At 40.6% G+C, this 19,571-nt stretch overlaps 1 protein-coding gene across 1 annotated transcript in view; it reads right to left on the minus strand.

The window, feature by feature from the left end:
• Nucleotides 1-19,571, minus strand: part of LOC307254492 (uncharacterized protein) — a gene marked incomplete at both ends in the record, with an annotated part of 34,913 nt that overhangs the window by 14,263 nt on the left and 1,079 nt on the right. The window contains 5 exons of the mRNA XM_080032886.1: nt 3,716-3,850; nt 4,583-4,752; nt 7,591-7,729; nt 9,043-9,201; nt 12,991-13,107. Coding sequence (XP_079889012.1) covers nt 3,716-3,850; nt 4,583-4,752; nt 7,591-7,729; nt 9,043-9,201; nt 12,991-13,107 — 720 coding nt within the window. The remainder of the gene's footprint in view (nt 1-3,715; nt 3,851-4,582; nt 4,753-7,590; nt 7,730-9,042; nt 9,202-12,990; nt 13,108-19,571) is intronic.

Consider the following 19,571-nt stretch of genomic DNA (forward strand, 5'->3'; position numbering starts at 1 on the left):
TTCTGCCTCAGTATTAACAAACAGCCGTTACTCAAGTAGTTTTGATCTGCACCGTGGGACCCGGCAGGGTTGTCCTTTGAGCCCACTCCTTTTTGCTATTGCAATCGAACCACTTGCGATTGCCATCAGAGGTAACAAACAGATTCAGGGGATATGGAGAGGAGGAATTGAACATAAGGTATCATTATACGCCGATGACTTACTTTTGTTTGTCGCCAAGCCAGCTACCTCTTTACTGGAGGCACTTTCTGTGTTGGAGGTCTTTAGTCAGTTTTCTGGCTATAAACTTAACTTGAGCAAGAGCGAACTCTTTCCGATTAATAAAGAAGCTCTTAAACTTGATTACACAGCTCTCCCACTCAAAGTGGTGACAGACCATCTGAGTTACCTTGGGGTATGTTTCACCAGAAATTTTAAAAACCTATTTAAATCGAACTTCCTCAAATTATTGGATCAGGCGAAGCAAATATTATCAAAGTGGTCTCCTCTGGCTTTCTCTCTCATAGGCAGAATAAATTCAATTAAAATGACATTACTCCCAAAGTTCCTATATCTATTCCAATGTCTCCCCATCTTTCTCCCCAAATCCTTTTTTCAGGCCCTTGACTCTTTAATGATAAATTATATTTGGAATGGTAAACACCCTCGGTTAAGGAAAGCATTTCTTCAAAGACCAAAACAAACAGGCGGAATGGCCCTCCCTAATTTCCAATACTATTACTGGGCTGCTAATATCCGTTCTTTAGTGTATTGGGTGCATTTTCACCTTGACGACTCAGCCCCAGTATGGGTGACAATGGAGTCCAGCGCTGTTAGCCCATTGTCTCTATCTGCCCTCTTAAGCGCCGCACTTCCACTCTCTTCGGCTATTCCCAACAGTAATCCCGTGATTAAGCACTCCCTTCGAATCTAGACACAATTTAGGAAGAATTTTTCACTTTTCAGCCCAATTGCAGCTAATCATTTATTTATCCCCACGACGGTGGATGGTGCATTCAAGATCTGGCATAAAAAAGGCTTAAAATGCATCGGTGATTTATTTATTAATGATCTATTTGCTAGTTTTTCCCAATTGACAAAACATTTTGGTATCGAAAAGACACATTTTTTCCGTTTTCTGCAAATCAGGCATTTTACGCAGAAGTTAATTCCCCAATTCCCTTATAAACCGCCAGCCAATCATGTTGATTTGTTTCTTTCTGTAAACCCCACATTAAAAGGCTCAATTTCTGTGTTTTTCAACCTTATTTCGAAGTTGCATAGCCCCTCATTAGCAGCTATAAGAACCCTGTGGGAGCAGGACCTAGGTTCTGCCTTCACATATCACATGTGGGATTCAGTCCTGGATCGGATACACTCTACCTCCATGTGCGCCCGACATGCTCTTGTGCAATTTAAAGTAGTACATCGTATCCACATATCTAAAACCAAATTAGCTCGTATGTTCCCCGATGTAGACCCGACCTGTGATAGCTGTAAGAGCGCACCGGCATCACTCTTTCACATGTACTGGTTGTGTCCCACCTTGACTGAGTTCTGGACATCAGTTTTTCAAACGATTTCTGAAGTACTTCAGCATCAAATTAAGCCGAACCCTTTCACTGCAATTTTTGGCATTGCACCAAATTCGGGCTTACCCAAAGTGAAGCTGAGAGTACTGGCCTTCACCTCACTACTTGCTCGCAGGACTATCCTACTCAAGTGGAAAGATCCTGCTCCTCCTTCCCACTCACATTGGATTAGAGACATTATGTCATGTATGAATCTGGAAAAAAATCGTTGCACTACCCAGGGATCTGAGACTAAATTTCATAAAATATGGCGCCCCTTCCTAGACTATTTTAAGAAACCGACCACATTAATTGAAGAGTAGCTACCCCCCCCCCCCCCCCTTTTTATTTGATTCAATTTTATTTCTTTGTGTGTTTTTTTTTTTTTCATGTTGATTGTTTGTTTTTGTTTCTTGTGGTGTGTGTTTTGTGTTGTTGGGTGTGAGGGTGGGATGTGGGTGGGGTATGTTCGGGAGAAAAAGGTGAAAAAATTTGTACTCGATGTGCTACAATTTTGTTATTATTAACATTTAATAAAAAACCTTTGAAAGAAACTGCTAACCACGGACCTCTAACTGCTGCTAACGGCTACGTCTGTGTCGCGGGCGGCAGTTGCTCTCGGAAGCAACAGGAGAAACATTCTGCTCCGTTCACGGGAGGAAACAAACGTCTGCAGTGTGCAAACGTCTGTGTGTGATAAATACGTGACATCAACATAACGTCGGCTTTCTGTTACAAATGAACAGTCCCATAGAACGTGGTCGCGCGTGCAAACAAACACACACACACACACACACGTGCGGCGAACTGCAATTAGGTTGTATTCAGGGATGCAAAACCATGAATTCACCAAATAAATGCCATTCTATAGCCTATCCTTTATTTGCTCAAAGACATAGGAACTTTGGACAGCCAAATTGAAGCATGTGTTTTAGTTGATTATAATTTATTTGCAGAAGGGGTTTTCAAAGTGTGAGAGAGTGAGCCCCCCCTCAGAGAACAAATTTCAGCGGAGTCCCCCCCCCAATTTATTTTTTCTAAAACCCTGCTTGTTTTGAAAGATCTTTTAATTATTTTACAAATTTAAACATATTTTTGAAACATTTTAGCATCTTAACTTGAGTAGTTAAATGTCATTCACAGACCCAGTGTTTTTTCGCTAAAGCCTTCAATGTTCTGATGGAGGAAAATAGTAGCCAGTGGAGAAGAAGACCCTCCTAGGGTAGTCCGGGGGTATGCCCCCCCGGGAGATTTTTTTTCACCCTTTTAAAGGGAAATGCATGAATCTGGTGCACTTTGAGAGGAAAATTAAGAGGCTAAATATGAGGAATTTTGCGTGAACAAATAATTTGGAGACACTGGGTCAGATGAATTAGAAGCTATTGAAGAAAGACACACGGATTTTCCATTAAAATATTAATTTAAAATAAAACAATTTATGAAGGGTCCTCTGGGTTGGGCTTGGTGCTTTTTTTCTTTAACGAGACCCATTTCTCTGTAATATAATGAATGCATTTAAATGCAGTGAGAGGAACGAAGCAGGAGAACTCTTGTCCAGCTATGCCGTGATCTTAATATAAAAAATAAATAAAAATAAATAATCTTTTTTTTTAACATATTCATCCGCGCCCCCCTGCCATAATCCCTCGCCACAGTTTGAAAACCACTGATTTGCAGTATTTACACCATCATTTGTATTTTCAATTAATAAAAAAACTAAATTTAAATGTATATATTCACCTTCTGTCCCTTATCTTTCAATTCATACTACAATATACAGAGAAAATGGTAATTTTTCGGGCCTATTTCGAATGGTAGAATTAATCGCGATTAATCGTGATTTATCCACAGAATCCTGTAATTAATCTGAATAACATTTTTAATTGTTTGACAGCCCTAGTTTATATAAGTGAAGAAAAAATCTGGGTTGGTCCATGTTTAATCATGTTGCACATCATACCACTCTTTCACCTATCTTCCCCAATCCCCTTCTCATTTCCTTATTTAGATACCAGATATATGAATATGGTGTGTGTGTGTGTGTGTGTGTGTGTGTGTGTGTGTGTGTGTGTGTGTGTGTGTGTGTGTGTGTGTGTGTGTGTGTGTGTGTGTGTGTGTGCGTGCGTGGGTGTGTGTGCGTGTGTGTGTCTGTGCATGCTCCTCACATCAGATTTTTCCAGAGTTGGGATGTTGTCATTGATGTCCATGACCTTGACCTCCACAGTTCCTGTTCCCGTCAGCGCCCCTGCTGCCCCTCCAAAATCAGTTAGCTTTACTACCAGTCTGTAGAAGTCACAGGTCTGACAGAGAAGAAAACAAAACGTTTTCAGAAAAACACAAAGAAAGGAACCAGTTCAGTTGGTGAGGGCATCTGGTAAGAATACCCCCTGGGTGCCTCTCTAGGGAGGAGTCCAGCTGGGTGGAGGAAGACCCAGGACTAGGTGGAGAGAGAGTATATCTCCACACTAGGAGCACCTCAGGATCCCCTTGTCAGAGCTGGTTAATGTGGCCCGGGAAGAGAAGTGTGGGGTCCCCTGCTTGAGCTGTTGCCCCTGCAACCCGACCCCGGTTAAGAGGTTGACGATGAGTGAGTGAATGTGTCAAGAAAAACTTATTAGGTGTCAGTCAAGTTCATCAACAATAGCTTTTTTACAGGGTGAGAATCTAGCTCTGGTAAATTGTGCATCCATAACAATAAAAGAACTGTCTTAATTTCCACTTTTCCTGCCAATTTCGCAGACATTTTTGTATAGTTAAAGTTTTCTCAGTGAAACTTTCCCGGAGGAAACCATAGCTCAATGAAGGGTTGGCTCCACCTTTTTATAGGCTAGAGATGTTTTGAGTAGTTCAAATGATGGGGGAATAAGAGAGAAAGATTATATGAATTCAGCCTTAATTCTGTCATTCATTTCACCTGTCAAACTAATCAGTCATATAGTTAAGAGTGACAGTAAAGATCTTTTAAAGCTTTTATAATGAGTTTGCACAAGATAATTCTGCAGGGCATGTGGAGTGTGTTGGTTTATCCTCACCTCTCGGTCCAGCAAGGGCTCTTTGACAAAGAGTTTGCCTGTCTTTTTGTCTATAGTAAACATGGGGCCTGTGCCTTCTGGCTCCTGAATGATGATGTTGTAGGATATCTCTGAATTGATTGTTCCAGCTTGGTCGTCATCTTTCCCTACGATCTGCATCACAAAGGTTCCTGCAGGAGATCACAGCAAGATAACAGGATGAGTGTTCTGAGGACCTGTTCACACATCCACACTGTGTTTACATCTAAAAATACAGACCGCACTCATATCATGACATTGGAGAATAATGAGAATGTTGTGTGATAAGGGAATCTGAAATAAATTTGAATTGGTGCTAAATAAACATTGTTCGTCCATGCAATTTTACTTCCATAACATATCTTCTTTCATACTAGTATAACTTATAGGTCCAAAATGTACATAAAGGTGTTTATTCTTGTTTGTTTGCGTCTGTATATTTCTCCTATACAACCATCTTTTCTTATCTCAACTTGTAAAGCACTTAGGGGCCACTCACACTAGGGCCGCGGCCCCGTGCCAAAGCTCATTAGCATACTAAAGTCTAGAATGTTTGGCTAGTGTGACCACACCATCCGTATTCCAGCATGGAACAGCCCCTTGGCCACGGCACACCTGGGAGAGGTGTGCCGTGGCCAAAGTACAGATGCTAATGAGATGACACGCGCACAAGCAAGCGCACAGGCGGCGTTCCTGACGTGAATTTATTAAGGACGCATTGCATAGTCCTTTAACACCCGCTGCCTTACTAGTCGGCACCAGAATTGCCCACCACTTGGACTTGTAGCTACATAAAATGTGTGAGAATTAACGTGTGTGTAGGCCTAGGTGTGGGCTAATAAAAGAGGGAGAGAGCTAAATAGGTGAGCGCAGAAAGCAAAGCAAAAAAGTTTTCGTGTTTATGTAACCAGGGTGAAACAGCGTTTTTTAGTTGTGTTGAAATGTCACCAATGCTGATTTAAATGTACCAGTATGTGTTTAGGTACATTTGGTAACCTGTTCCTTTGTTGATGTGTTTTTGTACCTGTACTGTAGCTTTAAGAGAAGTCCGTGTTTTGTGACGTGTGTGTGGCGCCAAAGCTCAGAATGCTTTTTACTGTCTGAGCGGAGGTACGTTGTTGTGTTTCTCGTCATACTTTAGCATATAGGTCATTTTGTGTACAATGAAAATGTTTAATTTGCAACTTTATGTGTTAGAGATTAAGTCTGTAAACATGCTACAGCGCTGTTTTAGCAGCTAGCACTTAGTAAATGCACTTTTTCAGAGTTTTTGTTGTGTACATGTGCGTCCGAGTATTACAGTGGTTCCCCGTGTGTTTGTTTGTTAGGAGGGAATGTGGTACCGGCTACGACCGTTATATGCAGTAACACTTTTATGTTTGGCTCATGCAGGTATGAATGTTTATCTGTTTATGTTATTATCAATGCTGGTTATATTTACATTTGTGGATTGCATTTGATGTGTTGTTTTATTTATTTTCATATTATTTTATACATTGAGAATGCTTTTTACTGTCTGAGCGGAGGAGGGAATGTGGTACCGGCTACGACCGTTATATGCAGTAACACTTTTCTGTTTGGCTCATGCAGATCCGAATAAATGTGAACAACCTGCCTCCATTGTGGTCCAATCTCCCATCCTTCCATCCATTCACACACCCCCAGAACACAACGCAGACAATCACACCGTTAACAGATGTGCACTTATATATTAACTTAAGAACATTTGCACACCCGTTACATTTACTCACGTTCGTCAGATGATTTTTTTCTTTTTCCTCCCGTCAGCTGTCATAATACTGCCTTTACGCATGGCGGTGGAGACGAACACAAAACAACACACAACGGGACTCCGCGGCCCGGTGATAAGAAAACGTTTAACAAGACACTTTATAAAGACAGTAAGACACACTTAAAATAACGCTCTCTGCCCATACAAAAAGCTCTGCCTTGGATTACATTACAATTACAATAATGAATAATAATAATAATGGAGAATAGAAGACGAAAAGTACTGTAAAAGTTGTAGTGTGTAAAAAAAAAAAAAAAAAAACGCCTGCTGTTTACATGCGTTTTGTGTTTTAGTTCTAGTTCTAGTTTACAAATTTTGGCTTACAACAAAGTGGACATCATTACAAATAGATGGAGGGGGTGAATCTGATGAAATAAGTTCAACTCTCTTTCAAAATATCAGGTATTTCATGGAAATTACATAATCCAATATGGCCGCCGCCATATGACGTCATAATATGCAAATTAGATGAAAAAATGTATTCCCTAGATAAACTTCAGGACATTCTCAATATTTGTCTCATTAACTTTTTGTCTCTATCTCAAACCACTTTCAATCCAGAGCCTTCTGAAATGTAGGTGTCAAAATAAAGTATTTTTCAAATTTAAATCCGGCGCCTAAAGGGTTAAGATGGAGATTAGATTACCTGGTAGTCTCCACATTAACCTCCATTATTATATTGTTTGAAACAGTATTGTTGTATTAGATAGTATGTAAATTGTGTGAATTTTATTTTATTGATATAAAATAGTTTATTTGTAAGTTACTCGTAATTATATTGTTAAAGTTAATTGTGTTAAATGTGGCACTATTTATAAAAGGGCATTATTTTTTGACAAAGTGTGTGCAATTTGAGGCTTTAAAGTACCGTTTAAGCACCGGAACCGTTTCAAAAGTACCGAGTAGTAACCGGTATAGGAAAAAACCCAACCGATACCCAACCCTACCTACCAGTATGGGTAGGGTTGGCGGTGGAAACACCACCGAGATTCTTAAAAGCGAGCTGTCCCGCTCTGAGCCGCTCCGACCCGACCCGCTCTACTCAGTGGAAACGAGGCAATCTTTCCAAAAGAGCCCTGCCCACACAGACCAGTGAGCAAGAGCCAAAGCACAAATACAGACTATTTGTCTCGTGTTTTGTGTTCAGGATCCACAGTAGCAGGAGGATGTAGACAATAGATGTCAAGGTGTGCCATACCTTCTTGGCTTGCCTCTGTGATGTTGCCACTATGCAGCTCAAAGTAAGGAGCGTTGTCATTCTGGTCCAGGACTGTGACCATCAGTGGGATGTCTCTCTCGGCTGTGGTCCCATCGATGTATCTAGCAATGCCTGTTAGCTGCATGAAGAACATGAAAAGATGGAACAGGAAAATATGGTTGACATGAACACATCTCCAGGTCTGTAGGTGCTGCAGTTGTTACCATGTTAAGGTTACAATGTTACAAACAAATACATAGAAAATTTAGATTTAAATTTTTGTGCAGCAACAATAATTTTTTGATACAGTTAGCCTTGTGTTCACATATTGATTTGACTGGTCCCGAAAACTAATTTAGTAGTTTATCAATTATGACTTGCTTATGATTTGTATCTAAAGTAAGCATTATAATAATGAAATTCACCTGGACTTGTTAATCTTCATATGGCCGTCAGTGTGGAATATTTTCTGCCCTGAATAATATGTGGTCTATTAGAAATATTATATTTCCATGAATAGTTCTGTCAGAGTATTCAATTGTTCCACAAATAAACGTAATGTCATACAAATAAAAGTATTTTCAGCATGTATTTTCCAAACAAAAGTCCCTAAGAAAAAATATACGTAGATTTACACAAAAATAAATAATGAATGAATCACCCTGCTAAGAAAGGTATTAAACTGCTACAAAGAGACACAGAGGTGAGAAGACAGCTGGAAGTCATACAGGAAACTTAGTATAGCGGAGGATTAGAGTAAAGTGGAACTATCAAGTGTGCACCTTTTACCATTGATTACATTGTTAATATAAAGAATGGAGATGGGGATGACCAACCTACTGTAATGGTTGGTGTGTATTCCCTAAGTAAGTGATGACACCACTTTTTTGGTGAAATCTAAATCAATGTTGTTTATATCATAGTTGGAGGTTGTATATCTTGAAAACAAAACTAATGTATCATTTAGTCAGATAAAACTATATCAAGGCATTGATATTCATAGCTAAATGTTATGCAGTTCCATTTGGCCAAAAAGGCTCTGTTTTGTGAGGGAGCTTTCAATTAAATTAATTTGAGCCCTGAGCAGATCTAGGTAGAAGTCAATAGCCATAACCTTGTTCAAACCTCATACACAAGCTGATCACAAGCCTATCACATTAATTCATAACTTATAGCTCTAAAAGGGAGTTAACATGGATTCTTGAAATGAACCAAACTTAAACGGCCATCTAAAGAAAAAGGGGTTGAGACATAGGCCCACTTTAATTCAACACTTTGTCTTCATGATCTACACATATGTGTGAGGGAAGCTTAGTGACATTAGCTTTATGAATTGACATTCATAAAGCCTTAAAGGAAACAGCTATGTTAGGACTGAACCTGCTCTTCCAATAATAACAAGTCCATACAAGTACAGAACTAGGCCTGGATGTTACTTAAAGAAAGACTTACATTGTATGTGTCGCATTTCTCCCGGTCTAGGATATCAGTGACGCGTACAAACCCAGTGTGGCGGTCCACCACAAAGAGGTTGAAGGGTGGCTTGTCGGCTCCTGGTCCAGAGAGATAATACTGCATCTTTGTATTGTCTATGTCTTTATCAGAACGAATCTAAAAAGACACAGACAGGGAAATCAAGGGTTTTAAGCACTGTTAAGATTAGTGGTATTTTAGAGTTTAGGTTTCTTTATTGGAATACTGAATATGCTTAGTGTGCTATTACAGCTTAACCCTCTGGGGTCTAGAGGTATTTTCTCGGATTTTACATACTACTATAAATACCTATTTTGAATGTGCAAGAAGATAAAATATACCATTTTGTATGGAAATGTTCAGAAGACATTAGCCCTTTGTTTTCCGAGTTTGACCTAGACCACTGTGTAAAACATGTTTTGGCTTGAATGCTGAAATAATGAATTGCGGTTTTTGAAAAACCTGGAAATTTGTGTAAAGAAGAACCTTTAGTCATCCTGTTGAATTGTTTTGGCTCTTGAAATTGCTTCTCCTAAGCCTTAGCTTCAAAAATGCAGTGGAAATCTTCCAAAACACAGTAGGGAAGTGCACAAAACATGACCTCAGCATACCATAACATACCGTAGTAAGCGCAAGTTTTAGATTGTCACCATAGCTTCCTCTGAATAAAAGCTGTTTCCTTCGATAAAAAACCCCAGGTATTACGGTAATGGGGGGTGTCCTTATTGTTTTACTTAGTGCTGATTGGTTCATTTTGTTTGACAAACGTTGATAGACAAGCAGATCCAACCAATAGTCACACACAATGGGCTGGCTGGGGGATGTGTTGCGAGCATGGACAAATAAAGAAAAGGACACCGGATTAAAACATGGCTCCCATTCATTCCTATGAAAACTGCTCATTTGCGCAGAGAAACATACAGGATCAGAATTTATTTCGCATCATGGGTGCCTAACACGCCCCTAAAGCATGACGTTCGGATGTAGAAATATTCTCGTTCTCTAGCATTGAAAGCTAGAAGTCATAGGCCCCACCCCTCCTTGGGCTAAACTGAAAATAAAACGGCGATTAAACGCTTGCGGTGTTGTTTTGAAAAGAGAAAACTTCCATTTTATGAGTATATGGTCTTCAGATAAGTATAAGCCTTTGATGGATATCCAGAAACATTTTGCAAAGACACATTCCTGTTTGACGCTTGTATTGGAGTGAACGGGAATATCTGCTTTCGCGCTCGTATGGAATTTACCACCCGTCCACAGCCACCCAAAACAATTTCAATACCAGGCTCGGCCACTGAGGACTGCTGGATTGTGGCCTGGTTGCAAGGCTTGCTTCTTGCGTTGTTTTCTAAGACTGTAAAGGACGGATAGTATCGCAAGAACATACCCCGGAAACGGAAGAAGCTATAGTTTAAGACAATGTTTTTATTTCTTCGCCGTATTTTCGCAGAGATATTCCTAAAAATATGCGCGCACATGCATTTGCGGGCATAGTGGCCCCCGTTGTAGTTTCTGTTAAATGGCACCATTAGAACCAGTTTGGCCATTGTTACAGAGTTCTACCATATTCAGAATCTTTCAAAATTCCACACAGGAAGAAAACACATGAGCAACAAAAAAACACCAGGATGTTCATCGAAAATGAATCTCAAATGCAAATTGAGCTGTTGCAAACTACACCATTTTGAATTCTACTTCTACCACATCTTCAAATAACAACCTTTATGCTGGTTCATGCCTGGTAGTCATATTTGAAATCAATTCAAAAGTTACTACTGCAGGAGTAATTCTAGGTACCAGGCCAAGTGTTTTACCAAACCTGGAACCTTTTTGAACAGGCTAGTCTAAAATGCCTCACACTCAGGCCTTTTATAAAGAAAATTCAAATGTATGTTACACTCAGCTCTAACCCACTTCGTATCACAGCAGTGGAGTTACAAACAACATTGAGCTGGTTGTTGGCAGTCTAAAAGGAGTTTTCACTAGCCAGGTGTGGTCCTGGCTAGTGAATCTACAATAAGTTAATAATGGTAAACTAGAAAATCCCGCAGAGATTTTGAAAGTACGGGCCACCCGGCGCCGACCGCCAGCCCCGTATCGGCGGCGCCCCACCCGTCGGCCGGGCTCGAACGCTTCTACGAACCGCCGCCGCGCGCTTTCCAAACTCGAGTCCCGAGTTGTGGCCAATTGAAGGCTGCATTCGTGGCAAATGTGCAGAAAAATGGCCGCTATCGCGAAGACGTTTTGGTCAACAGCGGCCATGTTTTTTGAGCTATCTCGCTACACGTGTGTATGTCGGTCCCCTGATGCTGTGTACACAATTTGGTGATGATAGGTTGGAAATCCATAAAGTAGATGGCACTTGACTGTAATTCAGGTCACGCAAATTATGGAAGATGATGATATGACCTATGGTCAATGAGTTATGGCCAATTTGCTGATAAGCCACGCCCCTGCGTAAACATTTTGGTCAATGGCGGCCATGTTTTTCAAGCTATCCTACTAATATTTTATGGTCATGTAAACCTTACGCGCCCCACACACATCCTGCGTCTACCTCTGGAGCGCGTCGCGTTACCTTACTGCTGCCTCTCTCGGACTTTTCTCGGACACACATGCAACGTCTCAGCAGCTGCTGCTGCTGCAGCGCTGCTTCTAAAAGCCCTATCTTTCCACATAGAGTTTTCATAGATAATTCCCATTAAAAATGAAGTTCTTTCATGTCATCCATGATGCATATGATTTATATTGAGTCTGCAGTAATCCGTGCGCCCCATTGCCATTTTTCTTCTTTTCTTTTGCCATATTTTCGCTTGTTGGAAGTTTTATTTTGAAGGGGACACACCAGGAAATGGTGAAACTACAGCGAAAGCTGCCAGTATGAAGTCAATATGATTCTCAGCAGAGTATTTCAAAAATCACTTTACTGATTTATACGGGAGAGAGAGAGGGGGGTGTGGTCGGGGAAGAAGAAGGCCGTAGACACAGATAGAGCAACGGAAAACTGTTGCGCTCATCATGATCTTTTTTATTTCTTCACTATATTGGATCTCTATATGTGTCATTTATCCAAAAATGAAATGCCAGAACTAATTGAAAATTAGGTTTTAAATCCCTCGGATTTTGATTGCACAATTAAATCGTGAAATAAAGGGATTATTTGCGTATACGACTGAGGGATGTTTTATTTTGAAATAAACACACCGGGTAAACGTGTAACTAGAGTGAATGCTGCTGGTATGACTGTCAGCAGAGTATTTCTCTATCAGTTAAAGCACAGAGACGCGAGAGAGACGCGCTGCTCTCAGAAAAAAATAGGCGAGCCTCCTGAGGTGAAGGGGAGCGTCGCTGCAGACGTGCCTCCGACGCGCCTCAGCAGTGCGTCTGAGGTTGGATGTGTGCTCGCTCTACGTTGATTTCACAGTCTGTGACCAAAAGTCAGACGCAGACGCGAGGTAGACACGCAGTAGAGGTAGGATGTGTGTGGGGCGCGTTAGTCCCCCGGGGCTTCGTGAGAATTTGGTGTTGATAGAGTTAAATTTGAGAAAGTTGTGGTTAAAACCCTATTTTTCAGTTGATGCTAATTTGCGAAAAATATTGCCAGGCGGACTTTTATAGTCCCAGAGGCTTTTTTGTAGAATACCCTAACATACACCTCTGTGAGAAATTTCAAGTGAATCGGACTTACGGTGTAAGGGGCGTGGCCTCTCAAACTTTTTTCAGTCGGGGCTTAATAACAGCACCCCCTTGTGGAAAATCAAAAAACTGTATAATAGCACACCCCGTGGGGTAGGGACCCACGTTCTGTGAAATTTTTGCATGTCTGCGTGTAACGGTGTGGGAGGAGTAGCGGCTAGAAAAATGGAAGGAAGAAGAAGTAAGAAGAAACAGAAGAATAAGTATGGTGGAGAACAAAAGCCAAATTACCTTAGCAATGAATTCCCTGTTTGTGTAGTCAGTGTTCTCCATCAGCTTGGCAGGAGGAAGGATCCACTCTCTCTTCTTCCTCCTCAGTGTCTTCTCTCTGGCCTCAGCACTGAGCACCTGGAAGAATACACGGATACTTTAATCAGACAGTACACTGCACTACTTTATGGTGCTAGTATAGCGTTAGGGCAAACTAGTAGCTTCCTGAAAGAAAGAGTGTATATATATATATACTGTATATCGCCTATCCAACAATGCTATTTTGGAGCTTGTTAAAGGCTTATTTAGAACTAGAAAATCCCGCAGAGATTTTGAAAGTACGGGCAGCCCGGCACAGGCCGGCAATCCTCGCGTCGGCGGCGCCCCGCCCGTCGGCCGGGCCCGAAAGCGTCTACGAACCTCCGCCGCGGGCTTTCCGAACTCCAGTCCCGAGTTGTGGCCGATCGAAGGTCGCAATCGTGGCTAAACGTCAGGAAAATTGCCGCTCTTAGCAAAGACGTTTTCGTTAAGGGCGGCCATGTTTTTTGAGCTATCTCGCTAAAACGTTATACACACGTGTACGTCGGTCCCCTGATGCTGTGTACACAATTTGGGTGATGATAGGTTGGAAATCCACAAAGTAGATGTCACTTGACTGAATTTCAGGTCATGTAAATTAGGGAAGAAAAAAAATCATGGCTGACCCCTATGGTCCAAGAGGCTTTATTGCAGAGCACCATGAGCTGTACATGTGCAAGCAATGTCAAGTCAATCAGAGTCAGTGGGAGAGGGGCGTGGCCTGTCAAACATTGTATTTTTGAATGATGGTTTTCGCATTTGTGGCACCCCCTATGGGTTAATCTCGACAAGCTTAGAGGGCCATGCTACCACATGTCTTCTGCACATATCCTGCAAGTTTCATGATGATAGGCCCTATGGTGAATTAGTTATGGCCAATTTGTTATTAAGTCAATGGCGGCCATATTTTTCAAGCTTTCTTACTAATCCTGTACGGGCATGTGTGCCATAGTCCCCCAAGGCTCCGTGAGAAATTTGGTGTTGATAAAGTAAAATTTGAGAAAGTTGTGGTTCAAACCCTGTTTTTCAGTTTATGCTAATTAGCGAAAAATATTCCCAGGCGGACTTATATGGTCCCCATAGGCTTTTTTATAGAGCACCCTAACATACACCTGTGTGAGAAATTTCAAGTGAATCGGACTTACGGTGTGCGGGGCGTGGCCGCTGAGCACACACTGCTGTTGTTATTGGTGTGAATGCAGCATTGATATTCTGCATATTTATTCCGTATTATTATTCCGCCCGCTTTTCATGCCGGGCCATATCTTCAACATGCTTCATTCCACAAACTTGGTTCAAACATCTCCATATTCAGCCCATTTTCCACATGCTTGCTTTCATTAAAAATTCTCAAAAAAATTCATAACTTCATAATTAATAAGCAATTTAACCAAAATTATGAAAGGTTTCAAATCTCTTCTTCTCCCTGAAAATTCATCCTAGAAACACCATTCTAACATCTAAATGTTCAGCTCATTCCAGACAACAATTATTCAATACAGTTTTTTCATAAAGTCCATAACTTCAAAGAAAATCTACTTTTTATGAAATTAATATTTCATACAAAATTATGATTTCTCCTACTCATTCATACTTCATCGTAGAAACCAGGGTTCAACATAACTTTTTTTTCCTATATTTTCACTGGCCCTGCACACACTTTTTTTTTCTTCATAATTTAGTGTCAATAATTATAATACCTGTATTAGAAAAATAAAGAAAGATAACCAGACCTAAAGGGAATATATATACTGTAACAGTGTAGATATTCCCTTTAGATTTGGTTATTTTTCTTTTAGTTAATTATATGAAACGTTGATATTGCTCATACACATAATATAAAACCAGGCAAACATATTGAATTAGAAGCCTACAACTGAAAGTATGTTGAAAGAGTCGGCCAGTATTTTAAAGTCCAGTAGTTTGATGGTTGTTTTTATTCTTGAATTTGGGCAGTTTAATGAATAGTTCACCTGCAGAAATCATGTTCAAACTTTAAAAAAAAAAGAGATGAAGGTCTGATCATTCTTTGTGGTGTGGTAGGCTGTTTTTATTACTATCTCTATATGCATTAGGGATGTGAATGTGTCGACCGAATGACCGGTTTTCCACCTGCGCTCAAGTTGACTTTAAAAGTAGAATAGAAATCCGAAAATCAGTGGGTTATGCCGTTTTTTTAATGGGAGATTTCACCGTGTATGTGAGTTCACGTCTGGTCGTGAGCGCGCTGCAGGAGTGTCACTTCTCCATGAAGTGTCAGCTTCACATAAGAGTCCGGTGTGGGACCATTTTTTCAAACTATTGATAAAAAACAATGCAGTGCAAAATATGCAGCATAAGTTAAACGCTCGTCTAAGACTATGACGTTAAATCACCTTAGAAACACACAATGCCTTCGTCCGATCACAGCAGCGTTTCACCGTGTGATCTCGCCAGCGAGTGAGTGAGCCGCCGCGCAGATGAACTGTGGTTTGTGGCTAAACTAATAACCGGGAATATTCTCCCCGTTAGCGATTTCAATGGGAAAGACTTCCGCGATCTGATTGAATGTCTCGAGCCTGAAAACACAGTGCCAAACTGCGCGACTATAGGAACTGTACAGTGAGCGGAGTCCCTCCGTTCGTTTCTGTCTACAACCGACACAATCACCGGAGACGCATTCACAGCGTTTAAATAACGCCTCTCATTTGTATTACCATTGGGGCTTGGATGCAAATACTGTAACATTACGGCGGCAGATAAAGGAAAAGCGCAGTTATCATTTTCTGCACCTCAACCTCTGCTGTGGGAATAAAGAAAGGGGGCAAAGCAAGTCGATTCATTTGTCGACTCGCAGGCGGACGGTAGGCACTGGCAGCTCTGCCAACGGAGCGAGAGTGCACCCGCTTGTTGCTCCGCCTGTCAAAACGCCCACGCATCGGTTGTCCACTGGCCTTTCACTAAAAAATATATTTTATATTAGGTTTATTATATTGAGTCTTAAATAAACACTGCTTTCATTCCGACTCTCAACGCGCATTTCAATGAACCATGATGTAGTCTACAAAAAGATACTGAACTGTGATTGGCCAGTCACTGGCCCGGGCGGGACAGTGACTGGCCAATCAACTTGCCCTGCATATGATTTTACTGGCCCCGGGCCATCGGGCTGTACGTTATGTCGAACCCTGGAAACTCCATTCAAAGTTTTTCATGTTCGTCTTGCACAGGAGCACATTTCCATAATTCACTATTTTTTCATAAAATTCATAACTTCAGAGATAATTAAAGGTTTATTACACCCAAAATCATCATCCGGAATGAATGAGGAAATTGGCAAAATGCTCAGCGTTTTGCCATGATTTCAAACACTTCCAGCTCACTGATAATTCATCCTACAAAGTTAATTCTTTCGACAAACTGTTCAGCTATCTTTCTTCTTTCATTGTTAAAATTTAACCTTTAACCAAAAAAAGCATAGTTTTCAAATTAATCAGCCATGTTTGACGCATGAAACATCAATATTAGTGATTTCTAGAGTGTGCACATCAACTGCCAGAGTGGAGAAGAGGGAATAAAAAAGAACACCAGACATTTTTAAGATTGCGTCAACTCACAAAAATCTAACTCCTTGCGGATGATTTTGGTCTCTAACTGTAGATATTATTGTTGCGGTCGCAGAAATGTTTCTTTGGAGGCAAATGGACATACATATTGGGAGCTGGGAGCTTCTAAGCGGAAAAAAAGTCATACTAAACGAGGCCTCCTGCCTCGTCCACTCTCTTGTTAAATGAGATTCTACATTCCACGACAGAAAATCTAAACGAAAATTGCTCTCAACTCGAAATGTTTTACATTAAAGAAACACATTTGACGCTGAATATTAATTGGAATCTTCTGGTTCTCACGGTATGTTCATTTAATTTTTGTATATCTACGTCTGATCTCAGAAACGGCGTCGGTGTTGGCCCAATATGATCAAGAGGCGAGCCTCCTGCGTTCACGCGGCCAACCGCCGCAGGGGGCCAATGCAGTGTGTTCCCAGCTTTAGATATGAGCTGTCCGGCCACTCATTTCATTTCACTTCAGTAGCTGTAGTGTATTCCTGGATTCCTGCTCGAACCGGTCCAATCGGCGAACAGAGCGAGTGGCTGAGAACGATGACGTTGAAGTCGCGCGGCAGTTTCAGTTGAAGTCAAACGTTATGCGATTGGTTGGCCTATCCAGATTGGCACTGGGCAGATCCAATAGTTTTAAACTTTAACAGACAGACCCGCCTCCAAGTGAGTGAATGTTTGTCAATAGAGCAGTTTCAGACCTTCTGCACAAATTAAATTAAGTAAGATGGTCTGGTAGCACCAGGCTACCTCTGCTCTCCACCCAAACACGGAAACCAGTAAAACACTCAAAACACTCATTTAAATCTACTTCCTCTAACATGTTTGCACCCGTTTGCACCACTCATTTGGGCAGTTAATCAGTTGATCACACGCAGAACAGCCACAAACCTAATGCTCATGCAACAAAGCACTCTTTGTTTTGGATTTTAGTAGATCAATCCCTTTGTGTATTAATTCATACAACATTTTAGTTTAATAAACTGAGGTGTGATCTTATTGAAGAGTGTGTTGAGTCTTGAGGGGAAGAAAGAAAGAGGTCAGTCTGAAGAGGTGGGTCAAGTCTGCTAACATTAGGATAGTGACATGTTGATTATTGTTGGGGCTGCTGTTTCCAACACTTGATGGCGTGTGCAGTTTGACAGTAAAATGGCACACTCAGTGGATAATGTGTTTAACCAAGCAATACATGTTTCATTAGCTCCTTCATTTAACACTGCGTGGGTGTGGTGATCTGGGCGTAGATGAAGCTAGTAATGTGGAAGTTTAGCTGGCATAGTCCCAGTGCTTTTGCTTTTTTCTTTCCTCTCTTGCATTGCTTGTGTAGGCATCATTATGCATAATCAGTCACTGTATGGATAAATAATATAGCAATGCTAGAAATTATACAAAATAAATAAAAAAGTTTTGGTTTAAAATGTTCAAATGTAAATTGAATAGTTTTCAGAGCCACTGAGGGGGCTAAAGCTGGGGGACAGGGCTATTATTTGAGAAAGACAAATTTAAGTCAGACATTCTCAGAAAAAAACTCAGATATGTATGTCGCAATTTACTAGAAAAACATGTCTTAAGAACGTAAGCAACATCTTTTAAATTTCTTAAGTGTTCATTTGCAGTTCATGCCTCTACATTTTCATAAAAGAAAGTACATGTGACATGTAATGCCAGTGCTTGAATCCATGTATCTTCATTTCAATCCATATCTGTTTTGAAATCAAAACATGAAAAATTTAAAAACAAGATTGATTTCATGTTTAAATAATTTTTTAATTTTTTTTTTTTTAAACGGACTGTTTTATTCAAACTGTGCCTGTAAAATATGAATTGATTGCCATTTCTTATTTTGTATGTCTCCCTTAACAAATGGGAAATGAGACAAACAGAAAATGTAAAAAAAAAAAAATTAATTTGTGAAGTTCCAAATAATAATTGAATTAATCAGGGGGCTATACACTGTGTTCCGCTGCCACAATGACACGAGCTATGTGCGGCCAGCGTTGTGAATGGCTCTGACCCATTTTTACCATGGCTATCGCCGTCGGTCATAAACCCCATTAAGGTAGCCTACTGTCGTAGTTGAAACGCATGGTAGTGGAAACGCATGGCAGATCTAGATCCGGACCGACACTGCATGTGTAAAGTAATCCTTTTGTAAAACAGCAGGTTATTTCTGATTGGGTCACAAGTGTGTAAATGTTGTTTCTAATAGTGACTGTGTTACTGCTCTGTCTCTCCACTCATTTACAGTGTGTGTGTACAGTATGTTCTGCTTTGACAGACATACACTGACTGACAAATGCCATATGATTTTTTTTCAGACATGGAAATGTTTAGATCAATGTATTTGTGTGTTGTATGGTAATGAACAATTACAAAAAATTATGTGTGTCTTATTCTGTGATAAACATAGAATGCATTTATAGCCTATATCTTCCATGTATGGCTCACACAAGTACAAGATCAAACTCCCTGTTTGTGTTTTTACATACACATTATGTGTGATATGTGTATTTATGATACAGAGCCCATAAGGGGCTGTTGCAGTGGTCAAAGGTCAGCTGGCGTATACAGTGAAGAGTGGAATTTCCTGTCCAAGAAGAAAGACAGGCTGTTACCTTCGGAATGACTTTTAGAAATTCAGAGCATTTTTCCCCTGACATTGTTGGAATGAGCAGTTGCCCTGAACTGTTGTTACATTGCTTCTGTTCATAGCTGTACTGGTTGCTTTGTAAGGTTTTCACACTATGTCAGGATGTCAGACATGGTGCAAAACAAAATATGTTTAGCTCAACTTCCATTGGAAATAGTTTGATTTGTTTAATGTTAGGATTCTGGTCGAAGCAGTTTCCCACCAACACAAAAACGGAGCCAATAGACTCATTCATGAAGTGCATCATATGTTGTTTTCATACAAAAACCTGTTTTATC

This window comes from Ammodytes marinus (genome assembly GCF_949987685.1).
Source record: "Ammodytes marinus genome assembly, chromosome: 8".
NCBI lineage: Eukaryota > Metazoa > Chordata > Actinopteri > Uranoscopiformes > Ammodytidae > Ammodytes > Ammodytes marinus.